Genomic DNA, 14,927 nt, shown 5'->3' with positions numbered 1-14,927 from the left:
GGTGTGGCTGCAGCTCAGAATGGTTGTGTGCCAGGGCTGTTACAAGGACCACGGGTTCTGTAATTCTGCATTTATAAGAGAAAAATGCCCTAGGCTGCTGAATTCTGGGGATTTATGTGTATGGGTGCGTGGGTGGCTGAATGAGCAGGTGACTGCCTCTCTGGACTAAATGCTGAGTCTTGAGAGGCCAGCTGATAGTACTGTAGACTGTTGGAGGGTGGAGGGACAGCAGAAGGAAAGCAGAGGACTGTTCTGGTGGATTCATAACAGCCCTGTGCACTGAACCGCTGGCAGCTGTTGTACAGCTAGATAAAGGAAAAACGAGTGGCAGCAAGTAAACCCTTTTGCAACTCCGGTGGCAAATGGTGTAGCCCCAACCACAGACAGGAGGTAGAAAGAGAAAAGAGGGGGCAAAAAGCATATTTTTTTCTCCTACTTAATGCAGCAGAAGACTGCCACCACTGCTTTTTCTTCAGGAACGAGCTGTAGCACTACCAGTCACTGGAACATCACAGAGACATCAAGGATGCTTGGATGATTTTGTGGAGAGCTATGGGCAGGTCTCTGTTCTAGCCTAGCCCATCTTATCCCATGTTAGGAATTGTAGTGCATGAGACCTTTCCAAAAGTTGCATCAAAGCTTGCTACTTTCTCCCCCTCTTACTTTTAGCTGCTGACACCTCAGGGTGGCTCACCTTCCATGTGTAGGTGAAAAGAGGCCCCATCTTCCTGGTGCGAGTATTCTTAGTGGAAAGTATTATCCCTTCTTACAATGCACTGCAAGTGGCAAGACACTGCAGAGGTTTTGGAAGAAATTGCACATCTGTGCAGCATAGCATAGCTCTGCTAGAAGTTCTGCAGCTGGCTGTCTTGCCTATCTCTATCTTGTGTGAAATCTGTATCCCAGCAGGGAACATGTTGGAGGATTTTGCTTTTGCCTTCTATTTTACAGCATGAAAAGCAGAACAATTGGACTGCAGCTTTATTCGGGAGCTAAGTTTGAGGAGGGTAGTCAGGCTTGTGCTGTGATTTATCAGAATTGTTGGCTTTTCAATGCCAGTGGTCTAAGTTCTGATTTTATCAAAGACATGGGCAAGAGGATTTGAAGAGAGGCCTGCCCAGAAGCAGAAACATAGCAATAATAAAATTTCATAAAAATATGAAAGTGCAAAAACCTGTCAAGGGGTCTTTTGTGGCATTGCAGACTCCTCTGCTCTCTGTGCAAATTTGAGAGGTACTTCCAATGAAAAAGGCCAGCTGGCTTGATTCTTGCTCGCATAGGGCTGAGGGTCAGAAAAATCAGAGGCAGGAGGCATAAAATGCTCTGTTTGCTAATAAATGGGTATAGTTCACTGATGTCAACAAAATGTCAGCAAGAGCTGAACGGGGGCACTGTATAATTTAGTGACCTGGAAGGAGACTATCCATGGTTGCAGAGAGCTTTCATTACAGCTGAAGAAGTGAAACAGAATTGCATTGTAAATGGCAATAACTGGTAAAACCGATCATTGGATCTAGTGTTCAGCTAATAAACAGTACAGTGGAAGTTGTTACCATGACCTGAGAGGCTGGTAAATGCTACCGTATTCATTTTGCAGGTAAGTAACCAAGGTACAGATATACCAACAGAAAGACACAAAACAAACTAGGCAATGCCTGCCTGGCACCTCTCTTACGGCCGTTATTTCATTCATGCCTGTCCTGGTTTCGGCTGGGGTAGAGTAAATTTTCTTTTTAGTAGCTGGTACAGTGTGTTTCAGATTTAGTGTGAGAATAATGTTGGTAACACACTGATGTTTTAGTTGTTGCTAAGTAGCACTTACACTAAATTAAGGATTTTTCAGTTTTCCATGCTCTGCCAGCAAGCAGGTGCCCAGGAATGAGGGAGGGAGCATGGCCAGGACAGCTGACCCAAACGAGCCAAAGGGATGTTCCATACCATAGAACGTCATGCTCAGTATGTAAACTGGGGGGAGTTTGCCAGGAGGGGCTGATTGCTGCTCGGGCATCAGTCAGCTGGTGGTGAGCAATTGCATTGTGCATCGCTTGTCTTTTCTTGTTTTGGTTTTTTTTTCTATTTTTTTTGTTATATTCCTTTTCATTATTATTGTTATTGTTATTATATTGTATATTATTATTGTTTGTATTATATTTTATTTTACTTTAGTTATTAAATCGTTCTTAGCTCAACCCATGAGTTTTACTTGTTTTTTTAGATTCTCCTCCCCATCCCACTGGGAGCGGGAAGGAGTGACAAAGCAGCTGCACGGTGCTTAGCTGCTGACTGGGGTTAAACCACAACAATGCCTGTTGTCCATGCTGCTTCATCTCCGTACCGATAGCCCTTGAGAGCTCATCAGTATGATTTAAGCCACATCCTTTTCTCCTCCATGGTAGAGTTAGACAACATCAAGGGAAGAGCAGGAGCTGCTTGCAGAAGGGATCATTATGCTGCGAACAGTGTAAGGATTGGTGCAGGGCCGGGTTACAGGGGTGTAAGCTAGAAGGAGAGCTGCAGGGATGGTGGGATTTACAGTTGCTCCCTTGTTTAATACGTGAATGTATATTCACTGTGTGGTTAGACCTTCTAAAGTTGTGGCAGTTTTTTCCGGTGTCTGACTCGGCCAGGTAGCTGATGCAGCGTGTCAGAGAGAGCTTGACTGTGAAAGAGTACTGACAAGCACCTTCCTTTTTCATCCTTGCAAATACAGCAAGGCACCGATTGACACTGCAGTGAGGAAAACAGGACTTAAAATACCCTCTGAGAAGCACCCCCATCTTAGGGAACAATGTGGCAGGCAGACCTTGGCGAGGGCGGCTGGCTGGCCTCCGGACTGGAGGCACTCCGGAGTGCAGGCGGCAAGTCACAAGCAATCCTCTCCTTCTCCTCTTTTGCCAGTGGTGGGGGATCTTGTTCTGCTCTGTGATTTTGTAGGTAAACAGGAGCTGTATTTGGGTATGGAGGCTGGGCAAGGATTGAGGGCCCTGCTACTCAGAGGCAGCGTGTGGGTTTCTGAGACACCTTGGCTGATCATGCAGTGCTTTGCCTGCTGCACCTTCTCTTGGCCTTGTGGCTGTTTGCCCTGTCTAGAGGCTTGTTCAGAAAGTGTCCTCCCACCTGCAGGACACTGGCTGGAGAGGAGTCATCCTGTAGCTACAGCCTTTCTGCTTCCAGGGAGTTAGAAGAGACTTGGCACACTGTTACGATTTAAAAATAGCACGGGGCTGCATCCTTAGCCAGTGTAAATCATTATCAGATCAACTGATGCTGCTTGAGGACTCAGAGCATTGCGTTAACCTGCAGTTGGTTTTGTCACCTGTTTTGAGGTCTGCAGTGCATGTAGGTGGTGGTCTCGGGCTTTCAGTAGACATTAGTCCACTTGAGTTTCCACTAAACATCCAGCCGTGTTCACCTTTCAGCTCCCACCTCTTCCTATTTACTACTCTCTGTCCAGCCTTCAGGAGAAGTAGTAGCTCATCAGAAGGTGAAAGGTAGTGGTCTTCACGGAGCCTCCTGTTTCATAATGCTTGGTTTTTTTCTTTTCCAGAGGGACGGGTGCTCATTCAGGACATCTCTTCCATCCCCAGCAGAGGGCACTTGGAGAGCACGTCTGATTTGGTTGTGGACTCCACCTGCTGCAGCAGTTTTTACCAGCCGTCTCTGTATCCTTACTATAACAACCTGTACAACTACTCCCAGTACCAAATGGCAGTGGCCAGTGAGCCTTCCTCAAGTGAGGCTGGGGGTATGATTGTAGGGTCAGCCATGAAGAACAGCCTTCGAAGCCTCCCAGCAACATATGTGCCAAGCCAGTCAGGAAAACAGTGGCAGGTATGATGTTACAGAGGTGCTTCATGGAAGAGTGAGGTGGACAATAAGCTGTTTTGGGCCTGATTCTGACCTCCTGTTTGCTGGTTTCGTGGCAGTGCAAAACCAGAACCAGATTCCAGGGTGGGGTTAGGACCCATGTTAGGAAAGTTAGCTGAAATGGGTGGTTGTGGTGCAGCACAATGAAAGCAATGATACAGGTGTAGGTAGGTTGCTGGAAGCACAGATAAAGGGCACCCACTTGTTTTTATCTTTTGAGTTACATCATAGTAGGTTATGGGCTGTTTTCCAGAAAAAAGACTCCAACTGAATTACCCAACATAGCGTCCTGGGAGCTTCAGGTGTCATTTCTGAGAGGCTTTGCTCTTCAGGACCCTGTTCTTTTCTCTTCCACCTTTCACATTCAAGGCACTGAAGTGAGACAGGAGACCATGCTGTTGTGCAGTGAGTTGGTGGCACTCAGTTGAATGTGACATGGCATGTTGCTAATGGTGTGTTCTGGCACTGTCAGCTCCAGGGCTTGCAATTTTGACTTGGGTAGCTCAGGTTACAGGCTGTGCCTGAGAGGTTCGCACCAGAGCTCTGCATACTTCGTTAGTTAGGGTATAAAGCCAACCAAGCCCTCTCACTCTAGGACTTGATAATTGTAGCCTCCAACTTAGTACCGGTCAGAAACTGGAAAAAGGGAAAATCTGCCAAGGCAGGGGATTCTTGGAAAAGTAACTGGAGCCATTTCAGTGACCCTGAGGCTGTTTGGTCTTGGGCTACAGCGGTGCTTTTCTGTCTGAGATTGAACTCGGGAGACTACACCTTCTGAGTCTGTGTACGCCTGTGTCCCTTGTCCAAGGGTAGGAGAGGGCAGACCTCTTCTCTAGAGCATCAAGAGAGGGCAGGCTGCCTTCTGCAAAGGCTCTGTTGTGAAACCACTCAAGAATGAAAGATTAAATGTCCGCCAAAACCTCCTTTATGAAAGGAACAGATGGGTCATTCCCTTTGTTGACAGAGAATTCTTCTAGCAATTCTGGCATGGGGACCAACTCTGAAAGGGCATTTTAACTTCTCATACTGGGGAGCTGGAACTAAGACCAGGGTGATTAGAATTGCTGTAGCCGTCCAAATCACCTTCAGTGAGGCTTCCCTATCATTAGACACTTTTTTCTCAGAAAGGTCCTTCTGAAAATTTGGGGGCCTCCTGGAGCAACAGCTGGCAGTCTGCATTTAGTACTATTCCATGCCCCTTTTTCGCCATGAGTACAGCTGTATGGGGAAAAGAGCTGTCTCCCTTCCTCCTGCAATGTGAACCCACACCACAAGAGCTTTCTTCTCTCAGTGTGTTGATAGGCTTCAGTGCAGTCACTTCCAAATACATGGAGGTACACCTTTTCAGTTAGGTTAGCTGATAGCCTCCTCTCTAGCTGCTGAATTTGATCACCAGAGCAAGAGGAGAATTAGTTGAGGCAAGCTGGGGGTAGGATCTTTTGTGTGGTAATGAGATGAGGTGCCAGTGCTTTTTTGGCTTTTTGATTTTGGTTCAGTTAACCTGGCATGTCATAGCAGAGTATTTCAGATAGAAAGTTTCTTCTGAAGCTTTTGCAGTACCTAGATTGTAAGAGCATACTGCAGAACTGATGCTTGGAGACACTGTCAACACAAATGAGTGGCAGCAACATTTGTTTTGTGAAAATAATGTTCTTGCAGGCTGCTAGTCCCACACTTCACCATTCCTCCAGCCAGTAGAAACTTCTGTGGTTTTACTTGCTTGGGAAAAAGGAAAGTAAATTACATGTATTGACTATCCTAGCGCATAGTGTTTGAGGAAGAGATACATGAGAGTATGTTAAAATACGTTAAACCTTGGAATGAAGATGGCGTCCTCTTGGTTCTGTTGTCATGTACTGTCATTTGAAACTAGACTGTATGTGTAAGAAGTCTTGGCCTAGACGGTCTGTTGTCTCACTGTGAGATTGCCTGTTTCTTGTGGGACCTTTGACACCCCTTAAAGAAATATAAAGTGTGTTTTCCATGCATTTTTCTCTTGGGGCCCTGCAGAATCTGTAACTAACTTCTGCTTAAGTGGCACTCAAATTAGTGGGATACCAAAGATGTGATTAAGCAAAAAAGAGGAGGTTGCTGTCAGAAAGGACCGTTTTCCTTTCCACCAGCAGGCACCAAGTGCTAGGTGTTCATTCCCACCTTGTGGGATGTATTGCGTGGTACCATTCATGTCCATGTGAATTTAGTGATTTACCTCACCTAAGATTTAATTTCTCCTGGCAAAACCTTTTGGGATCTCTCAGTGCTGTTCTGGTGAGATGTCTGTCCAGAGAGACTAGAGGTAGTGCTTTCTGCCTGCAGAATTGACATCTCCCCAGCTTCTAAATGGCCTAAAACCAGGACTCTCCTCTCCTGTTCAGTAGGGCAGAGTGTAGTTCAAGGTCAGTGTCACTGAACATACAAGCTGTTTCTCAGAGACTGATCTGCAAGAAAGATTGTTATTGCTGGAAGAGTTACGAATCATGGGCTTTGCATGAGTTTGCATGGGTTATGACAGCATAACATTGCACAAATAATCATAAAAACTTTTAGTGAGAGCTTGCTAGATAATGCTTGATGGCAGTGGGTGCAGTGATGCCAAGGTTGTAAAACACTGTGTGGCACTGAAGATAGTTTGTTGTAAGGGGAACGAGCTCTCAGCTGCTGCACATGGTTAAACATTGATTCTGTGCATAGAAGGCTACCAGCAAGGGATGATCACAAATGTAGTGTTAAATGGAGAAGGATGAATGAGTTTCTCTGTCAAGCATGGTAAGGCGTTGCAGGAGAGTTTCAAAGTATGATCCATGCAGAGGAATCAGACCTTGATTACACCTTCAGGGGGTTTTGCTGGCAAACCTATGCGGGCTGATTCTCTCCAGAGGAAACACGTAGCTGTATCTACACAGGGATTTTTGCTGGACTGCCTGTACTGACTGAGTTTGTTTTTTACATGCATAGGCTTCCTTAACCAGTCTTCCAGTATGAGTGAATCTGTTCACGTGACTGGTAGTGCTATAACTGTTTTGATCAAGGTTTTTCATTTTTGCTTCTTTACCAAAATGATAGCTGTGCAATGCCTGCTATGACAAAATCAGGGCAGCTTGCTAAGCTGTGAGCCCACAGGAGGGTTTCTTTGTTGGTATAAGCCACCCATGTTCTCACTGGAAGGTATCCTAGTTTAAGCAGTGTAGACGAGATTCCTGCCTTTTCCAGGCTTTGTTGTTGGAGGCTTGCTTGTTCTGGGATAACCGTAACACAAGGATAATTGCATACTTAAAGTAAGATAACTTCTGGATGCAGACAAGGCCTTGAGCAGCCCAGCTTTCTGCTGTTTCAGAGTTTAGGGAGCAAGGGAGAAAAGCCAGGGAGGAAACGTGTGAGTGTGTGTGGGATGGGATGAGGATTAATGCATCATTGAGCCTTGGCAAATAAACTGAATCACTGAATCTTTAATGTAGATTAATGTCAGATTTCATTAGTCTTTGTTCTTAGCAGAGGCTCCTGTACTTGAATGGATTCATAGCAGTGCAAATTTTTTAGATATTTCTGTGTAGGTTTTGTTAATTTTTATATAATTATCCCAGAAGCTGTATCCATCATGATTTGATAAGCATAATGAAGATGATAGTTTTGGCCGAGACTCCTTCGTTCATTTATATTCTGCCGCTTTTGCCAGCTCTAAGGCAGATAATCAGGTATGTCTGGTGTTGCACCTGAAGAAGAAAAGACAAGCTTAGGTTGGAGAAGAAATGTAGCAGGTGTGGTGGTTACTGTGCATCTCCTTTCATTCCAGTTCTGTGTGAGCATCTGCACCCTCCCTTGAAGCTCTCATAATTGTTCATTACAAGAGGAATCTATGTGCATTCAGTCCAATTAACAGTTAAATGAGTTCACCCACATTAATGCTGCAAGTCAGAGCATGTTGGTATACAGTGGAAATTGGTGCTTCTGAAACTGGTCTCACTGCGACCCACTTAGGGACAGCAACTGGAAAATCATGGGGTGACTGCAGCACAACAAAAGTAAACCTGGATGGACACGTCCGAATCTAATCAGGTTTAATTCTCCAGGCGATGAAACTGCTGGCGTGTGACCCACAGCATAAGGATAATCGTGACTCCATGTGAGTTGGTGTCCTCCCCAAAAAGTGTTAAAACTTTTCTGGTTCCTACAGCCGGACCATTACAAATCTGCAAGATGCAGAATATGCCCCCACACCTCGGGACCAGTGGCTGCATTTTCTTTGTTACTCTGGTAACTCCAGGGATCCTGCTTTGGAGAAAGGTTAAGGCTGGCTGGGGAGGTTTTGGGCAAATTTGAGATTTTCATGTAATTTCTGTTTCATGCTTTCTGAGCTGTTTTTTTCTCTTTCTTTCTTTCCTTTTTTTTAATGCGGCTTGGCAAACCAGTATTCTCACTTCCAAAACAGCAACTTTTTTGTTCTTTCCTTAAACCAGTTTAGAGCAAAACACTGAAATAAGTATTGGTGAGAGTCAGACTGAGAAATTTTAACTGATTTTCTAATATGGGAATTACTTTTACCATTTGGAAGTGAAATATTTAGCATTGCTGAGGTAGGAAACCGTTTTGTAAGGATTTCTTAAAAAGTAGCAAACATATAAAACTGTCTTTTACTAAATCCAGAAAAGTGTGGCAGTGATAGGGCAGCTAGCATTCGCACTCTTAAGAATAGCTGCTTGCTAGTAAAAAAGATTGCTCTTTTCAGCTTCTACAACCTGTTTCTAGTTTCTGGCACAGTTCTTCCTCCAATAAGCCTGACCTTCTTACAGAAATGTGCAGTCTAACTCTCCAGAAATAGGTGTAAAAAGTGTAAAATATATGTGCGTGTATGTGTGTAATATATACACATTGTGCAAGTCACCCGACACAATCCTAATTTTATGTGTAAGCAGTGTATTATATACTGTATTCATAACATTCCCTTCACACTACAGATTTATGCTAAAAGTATCCTAATGTTTCTGACAGCTCATGTGTGACATGAATGCAATCCATATTTCTTGGAGGAGCTAATCTAAGTGGTTTATTTTCCGATATTGCTGATAGGGCTATATCTCTAGGTGTCACCGCAGTTGAGATTCTGATGGTAACATATTGTTTATGGGTCACTGCCTTTGTCTAAAAGAATAGGTTGGAACAGAATAGCAAAGGTTAATTAAGTTTGTCTATCAAGGAGGGACAGATATAGATGTCTCTTGTATTTTCTGTGCTAGAATCAAAGTAAGTCAAGGCAGGGTATCACAGACTCGTTTTTTCCTGGTGCTGGAAAATATGCTTAGCTGGTTTTAGGAATGAAACAAAGCCACCTTGGGCAGCGTGAGTGCAGCAGTAGTTGTGAGGGGTCAGCTCATGGGCAGTATCACTGCAAGGTGGGAGGGTCACAGCAATCCTGGTTTACAGGTGGGGAAACCGAGGCAGGGAAGTGTTAAATAACTTGCCCACAGTCACACAGCCTGCAGGTGACAGATTGGAGATTCTTGATGTCTGGATTTCCACTTTGGTGCCCTGTGGATGCCTTCTTGCCTCATGCCAAAAACCAACCTGTGAATTCTGTTGTGCACAAACAACAACACATAAATGCAAAATGCAATTTTATGCCCCCTAAAGGTGGCTTTATTTTTAAGATCAAGGCAGAAGGAGGAAGCTATGTAAAAACTTTTAACAGAGTTTCTCTGGTGTTTCCATAATTACTGGTTTTGTTTTAAGGCAGCTGTTGGTGAGTCATGGGTGAGACAGAGGGATGGAAAACCTGAGGGAAGTGATTTGGCCAAGATCACGTGGCACTCCAGTGGCAGAGCTGAAAGGTAGTACTTTGATCTCTTATGTTGCTCTGAATTTTTTGCAGCCCTTGTCACCCAGGATTAGCACCTGCGACCTCCTCCCACTTGTCCTTCTTGGGAATAAGCCCCATAGTCAGAACAACTGCAAAATGTGAAGGTGCTGCTAAGAGTAACACTGGTTTGCTCGCAAGGAGATTGTGCCTGGCAGCTTCTGCAAATAAAATAATTAGCTGGATGATGTTTTGTCTGAATAAATCATCTGGGAAGGGCAGGACCATTTTCGAGTCTCTGAGGCTGGAAGGAGAAGTGAGCCACTACTTGTGCCTGCCTTGCCTTTTTTCTCTCCTCTCCGCGGCTCTTCCTCGGTGAAGAAGATGTGTAAAGGTTAGGCAAATGCTGCCAGGAGCTTGTAAGGAGAAGCTGGGCTTTACGTTGCTCTTCCACCAGCTGTTGAGAAAGCTTTTTTGCAGGAATGGTCTGAACTGATGGAAGAGTTGCTAGAACTAAATCTGGCCACTATTGTAAGGGACAACAAAAAATGTTTTTACAAATATGTTAACAGTAAAAAGAATCCCAAGGAGAATATCTGTCCTTTAATGGATACAGAAGGGAATGTAGCCACCAGAGATGAGGAAAAGGCTGAGGTACTTAATACCTTCTTTGCCTCAGTCTTTAATAGGGAGACCAGTTATCCTCAGGGTACTTCACCCCCTGAGCTGGAAGGTAAGGATGAAGAGCAGAACATACCCCTCTTAATCCAGGAGGAAATAGTTAGTGACTTACTATGCCATCTGGACACTCACAAATCTATGGGACCCGATGGGATCCATCCAAGAGTACTGAGGGAACTGGCGGAGGTCCTTGCCAAGCCACTCTCCATCATCTATCAGTGATCCTGGTCAACAGGGGAGGTCCCAGAGGACTGGAGGCTTGCCAGTGTGACTCCTATTTACAAGAAGGGTCGGAGGGAGGATCTGGGGAGCTACAGGCCTGTCAGCCTGACCTCGGTACTGGGGAAGATTACGGAACAGTTTGTCTTGAGAGCACTCACATGGCAAGCCCAGGACAAGCAGGGGATCAGGCCCAGTCAGGATGCGTTTACGAAAGGCAGGTCCTGCTTGACCAACCTGAACTCCTTCTATGACCAGTTGACCCACCTAGTGGATGAGGGAAATGCTGTGGATGTTGTCTACCTGGACTGCAGCAAGGCCTTTGACACTGTCTCTCATGGCATACTCCTTGAGAAGCTGGCATTTCATGGCTTGGACAAGTGTACACTTCACTGAGTGAAAAACTGGCTGGATGGCCGAGCCCAGAGGGTTGTGGTAAATGGGGTTAAATCCAGCTGGTGGTGGGTCACAAGTGGTGTTCCCCAGGGCTCGGTGTTGGGTCCTGTTCTGTTTAATACCTTTATCAATGATTTGGATGAGGGGATCGAGTGCACCCTCAGCAAGTTCGCAGACGACACCAAGTTGGGAGGGAGGGTTGATCTGCTTGAGGGTAGTTTAGGCTCTACGGAGGGATCTGGACAGGCTGGATCGATGGGCTGAGGCCAACTGTATGAGGTTCAACAAGGCCAAGTGCCGGGTCCTGCACTTTGGTCACAGCAACCCCATGGAGTGCTACAGGCTTGGGAAGGAAGAGTGGCTGGAAAGCTGCCCGGCAGAGAAAGACCTGGGGGTGCTGGTTGACAGCCGGCTGAATACAAGCCAGCAGTGTGCCCAGGTGGCCAAGAAGGCCAACGGCATCCTGGCCTGTATCAGGAACAGTGTGGCCAGCAGTAGCAGGGAGGTGATCATCCCCCTGTACTGGGCACTGGTGAGGCCGCACCTCAAGTACTGTGTTCAGTTTTGGGCCCCTCACTACAGGAAAGACATTGAGGTGCTGGAGGGTGTCCAGAGAAGGGCAACCAAGCTGGTGAGGGGCCTGGAGCATTAGTCTTATGAGGAGCAGCTGAGGGAGCTGGGGCTGTTTAGTCTGGAGGAAAGGAGGCTGAGGGGAGACCTTATCGCTCTCTACAACTACCTGAAAGAAGGTTGTAGTGAGGAGGGTACTGGTCTCTTCTGTCAGGTGGCTGGAGATAGGACGAGAGGAAATGGCCTCAAGTTGCGGCAAGGGAGATTTAGGTTGGATATTAGGAAAAATTTCTGTACTGAAAGGTTGTCAGACATTGGAATAGACTGCCCAGGAAAGTGGTGGAGGTATTCATCCATCCCTGGAGGTATTCAAAAAGCGAATAGACGGCGTAATTCAGGGCATGGTTTAGTGGGCATGGTTGATGGTTGGACTCTATGATCTTGAAGGTCTTTTCCAACCTAAATGATTCTATGATTCTATGATTCTAAGAGCATTCTCTTTATGCTTCTCTGGCTTTTGCTACATATTCTGTCACTGTTGGGCACTGCTGTAGGGCTGCACTGGCTGTTGTGCTCAGTGACGGACAAATCCTGCTTCCAGCTTGCCTGTTTGTGGACAAGCTGTAGCTGCCTCTTGATTCCCCATATTGGCTTTACAAGGGAACAAGGGAAGAATTTCCACTGCATGCGTGCTCTGTTAATCAGGCCATATTTATTTGTTCATGAGTTATAAGCATCCTACTATTGCTTGCAGTACTTCCTTTAAAAAGTTACTGAGAGTGCGCTGTGTTGTATAATTTAGGGGAACCCATAAATGTTGAATAGGCCAAATGTGCTTCTCCGATGATCTGCGTCTCCCACTGAAGAGAGTGAGGTGCTTGGTGAATCAGTCCTGCAGCTGGGGCAGGGCACGAGCGATGTGCGGGTGGAAGGGGATGCACTGTAAGTCAGCAACTTAGGTGTTCAACTCAGGAGCCCAACTTGCTCTCTGCAAAGAGCAAGTGCATGCACTTACCTTCCACAGCACTTCCTCACCTAAAACTTGCCTCATTCTTACAGCACCTAGCCTGCGGTGATAGAAACCAGAGTGGCTTGTGGGACCCTTGCCTGTCTTGGCCTTGGTGTAGGGCTGGAAGGGGCGAGGGAGGCAGGAGGAGACACCAGAGGGCCAGGCGTCTCCTCCTGTGATCCCTGCATGAGCCCAGCATTTCCCCAGGGCAGGACCCAGGGAAGGACCCCAAACCTGGCATGTGGCTGCAGCGTTTTGAAGGCCGAACTGCCTCAGGTTAGAAATAATCTGAATATTCCAGGCCCTCCCCAGGGCTATTTTTATATCCCTTGCGGGCACCCAAAAATGTGTAAGGACTCTCCAGAGCTGCAGGAGTTAATACAGAGCAAATGCCCCTTCTCATGGGGTAATGATCTCCTAAGTCCCCTTTTTAATGCAGAGCTAAGGTCAAGAATTTTTACGACTGGTTGTTTTTTTATTGTTACTGTAAAATAGGATTGCTAAGCACTATAAAAAGGAAACCTTATGGTTCAGATTTACTGCGGTGTGTATTCTAAACAGTTTAATAAAACAAAACCAAAAGCTTAGATTTTCTTCAGCAGTTAATACACAGCATATTCTTTGCAAAACCAAGCTTCTGACTGTCGGTCGAACTGTGTGTGGTTCATAGACTTGGTGTGGGTAATAAGATTATAAAACATGTCTCTTGCTAGCCAGCTACCACACACTAATAATAATAGTAGTAATAATTCATTGCATCCAGAGATTTTAGGTGAGTTGTTTTTTTAAGAAATGGAGAAAAACCCTAAAAAAGCTCTGAAAGGAAACAGGTCACTGCATCCGCTCTACCAGGGAGAGGAAACACGCACGTGGTCGTTTCAGTGCCAGGGAATGATCCCTCCATTTTGTTACAGCTGAAATAATGCTGTCTCCTGCAGGCAACCTTTTCTCAGTTGTACGCCCGCACATGTGGACTTGCTCAAGGGAAAGGTGGTGAAGTGAGGACCGCGGATGCTGCCCACAGCCCTGCCCCACCAAGGGAAGGAAGATGGTGTGTGCAAAATGGCAGGCAGAGAGGAGTTTGCTGACTTTTTTTCCCCAGTACTTCTAGAGCTGTTGAGCTTTGCAGATGTGCAGATGCAAAATGGCTTTTGGACTGAGATTTTGAGCAGTTTGTATTGCTAATCCATAATTCCAGGGCAGAGGCAGCCTGGGTTTTATTGAGGGAGTCTGTGCAAAGTACAGATGTCAGTTTCCAAGAGGAGGCTGCCCTTTTTCAGAACAGCAGAGGGGATGTCAGTGGTTCTTTTGAGTTCAGGCCTCCTTGGGATGACACATTAAATATTTTAAGTGCAATTTACTATTTATCATGGATGAAACTTCGGTACATGTTGAACTTTTTCTGCATGCATAGGGTGCAGATGGTAGAAAAATCACCTTTTAAGTACTGCTTTAACTTATAATAGAAGACCTCTTACTTTCACAGACTAAAAGCGTGTTGTGCAAATCCCTCAGTATACGTGCAAATACGTGCAGCTGTGCTGCTGTCAGAAGGCAGGCAGAGGTATACTTTGCTTCCTGTAAACAGCCACTGCTCTCTCTCAGCACTTAATCTCGCTGCAAACCTGGCTCCGCATGGAAAGGAGGATGTTGCCCTCGTCTCAGAGAGAACCAGCAGGATTTTATGTGACTCGGGCCATGTTATTTCCAGCTAGGCATACTAAAATGAATATCGAATTACTAAGGGGACCCCTCGAAAACAAGAAGTGACTGCATTCTGGCTGCTTTGCTGGGAGGCACTGGTGGCTCCTGCCAGGACCAGACCCTGGGGGTCTGCTGGCACTGGGCAGCTGTCTGGGACAGCAGGTTCACCCCCTGCCTCTGCTGCTCCCCGGGTCTGAGTTTCGCAGCCTGAGAAGGGCTGAGGAGCACGGCTCCATGTGCGGCTGCCTGGGACCCGAGGGAACCAAAGTGGAGTGGGCAGAGCTCCTCTAACCGAGGTGAGACGCAGCTGAAAAGGCTGTCAAGCACTTCTGCTTGCAAAGGTGACATCTAATGGCCTAGCTGGATGTGTGTTACTGTTGGCACTGCTACCTTTATAGCTGGTACAAAACTCTGATATTTTTTGTCTGCCCAGAAGCTTTCCATCTTACAGTCATTCACTGCCCAGCAGACTTAAGGAGACCAGGTAGTGTTACCTTTCCTGTTGAAAATCTTAATCCTGTGAAGTGGTTGGCTGCATTTTTTGGAGCACTGTAGCCACGTTATGTTGCAGAGCTTTGGAACAAATAATAGCAGATGGTAGTTCTTTCATAAAACAAAAATTTAAAAAAGCATTACCACCTCTCTGAGGAGATCAGTTTGGATGATTTCAAGGCATTGGAGTAGGGTGAACTT

At 45.9% G+C, this 14,927-nt stretch overlaps 1 protein-coding gene across 1 annotated transcript in view; it reads left to right on the top strand.

Moving 5' to 3' along the window:
• The window catches only part of DMRT1 (doublesex and mab-3 related transcription factor 1), a 63,454-nt gene that overhangs the window by 20,994 nt on the left and 27,533 nt on the right, over window positions 1-14,927 (top strand). Inside the window, exon 3 of the mRNA XM_052778117.1 lies at window positions 3,550-3,831. Coding sequence (XP_052634077.1) covers window positions 3,550-3,831 — 282 coding nt within the window. The remainder of the gene's footprint in view (window positions 1-3,549; window positions 3,832-14,927) is intronic.

Source organism: Harpia harpyja, chromosome Z (genome assembly GCF_026419915.1).
Source record: "Harpia harpyja isolate bHarHar1 chromosome Z, bHarHar1 primary haplotype, whole genome shotgun sequence".
Classification (NCBI taxonomy): domain Eukaryota; kingdom Metazoa; phylum Chordata; class Aves; order Accipitriformes; family Accipitridae; genus Harpia; species Harpia harpyja.
The sequence above is the reverse complement of the archived record's forward strand: the minus strand, read 5'-3'. Positions and strand labels throughout refer to the sequence as shown.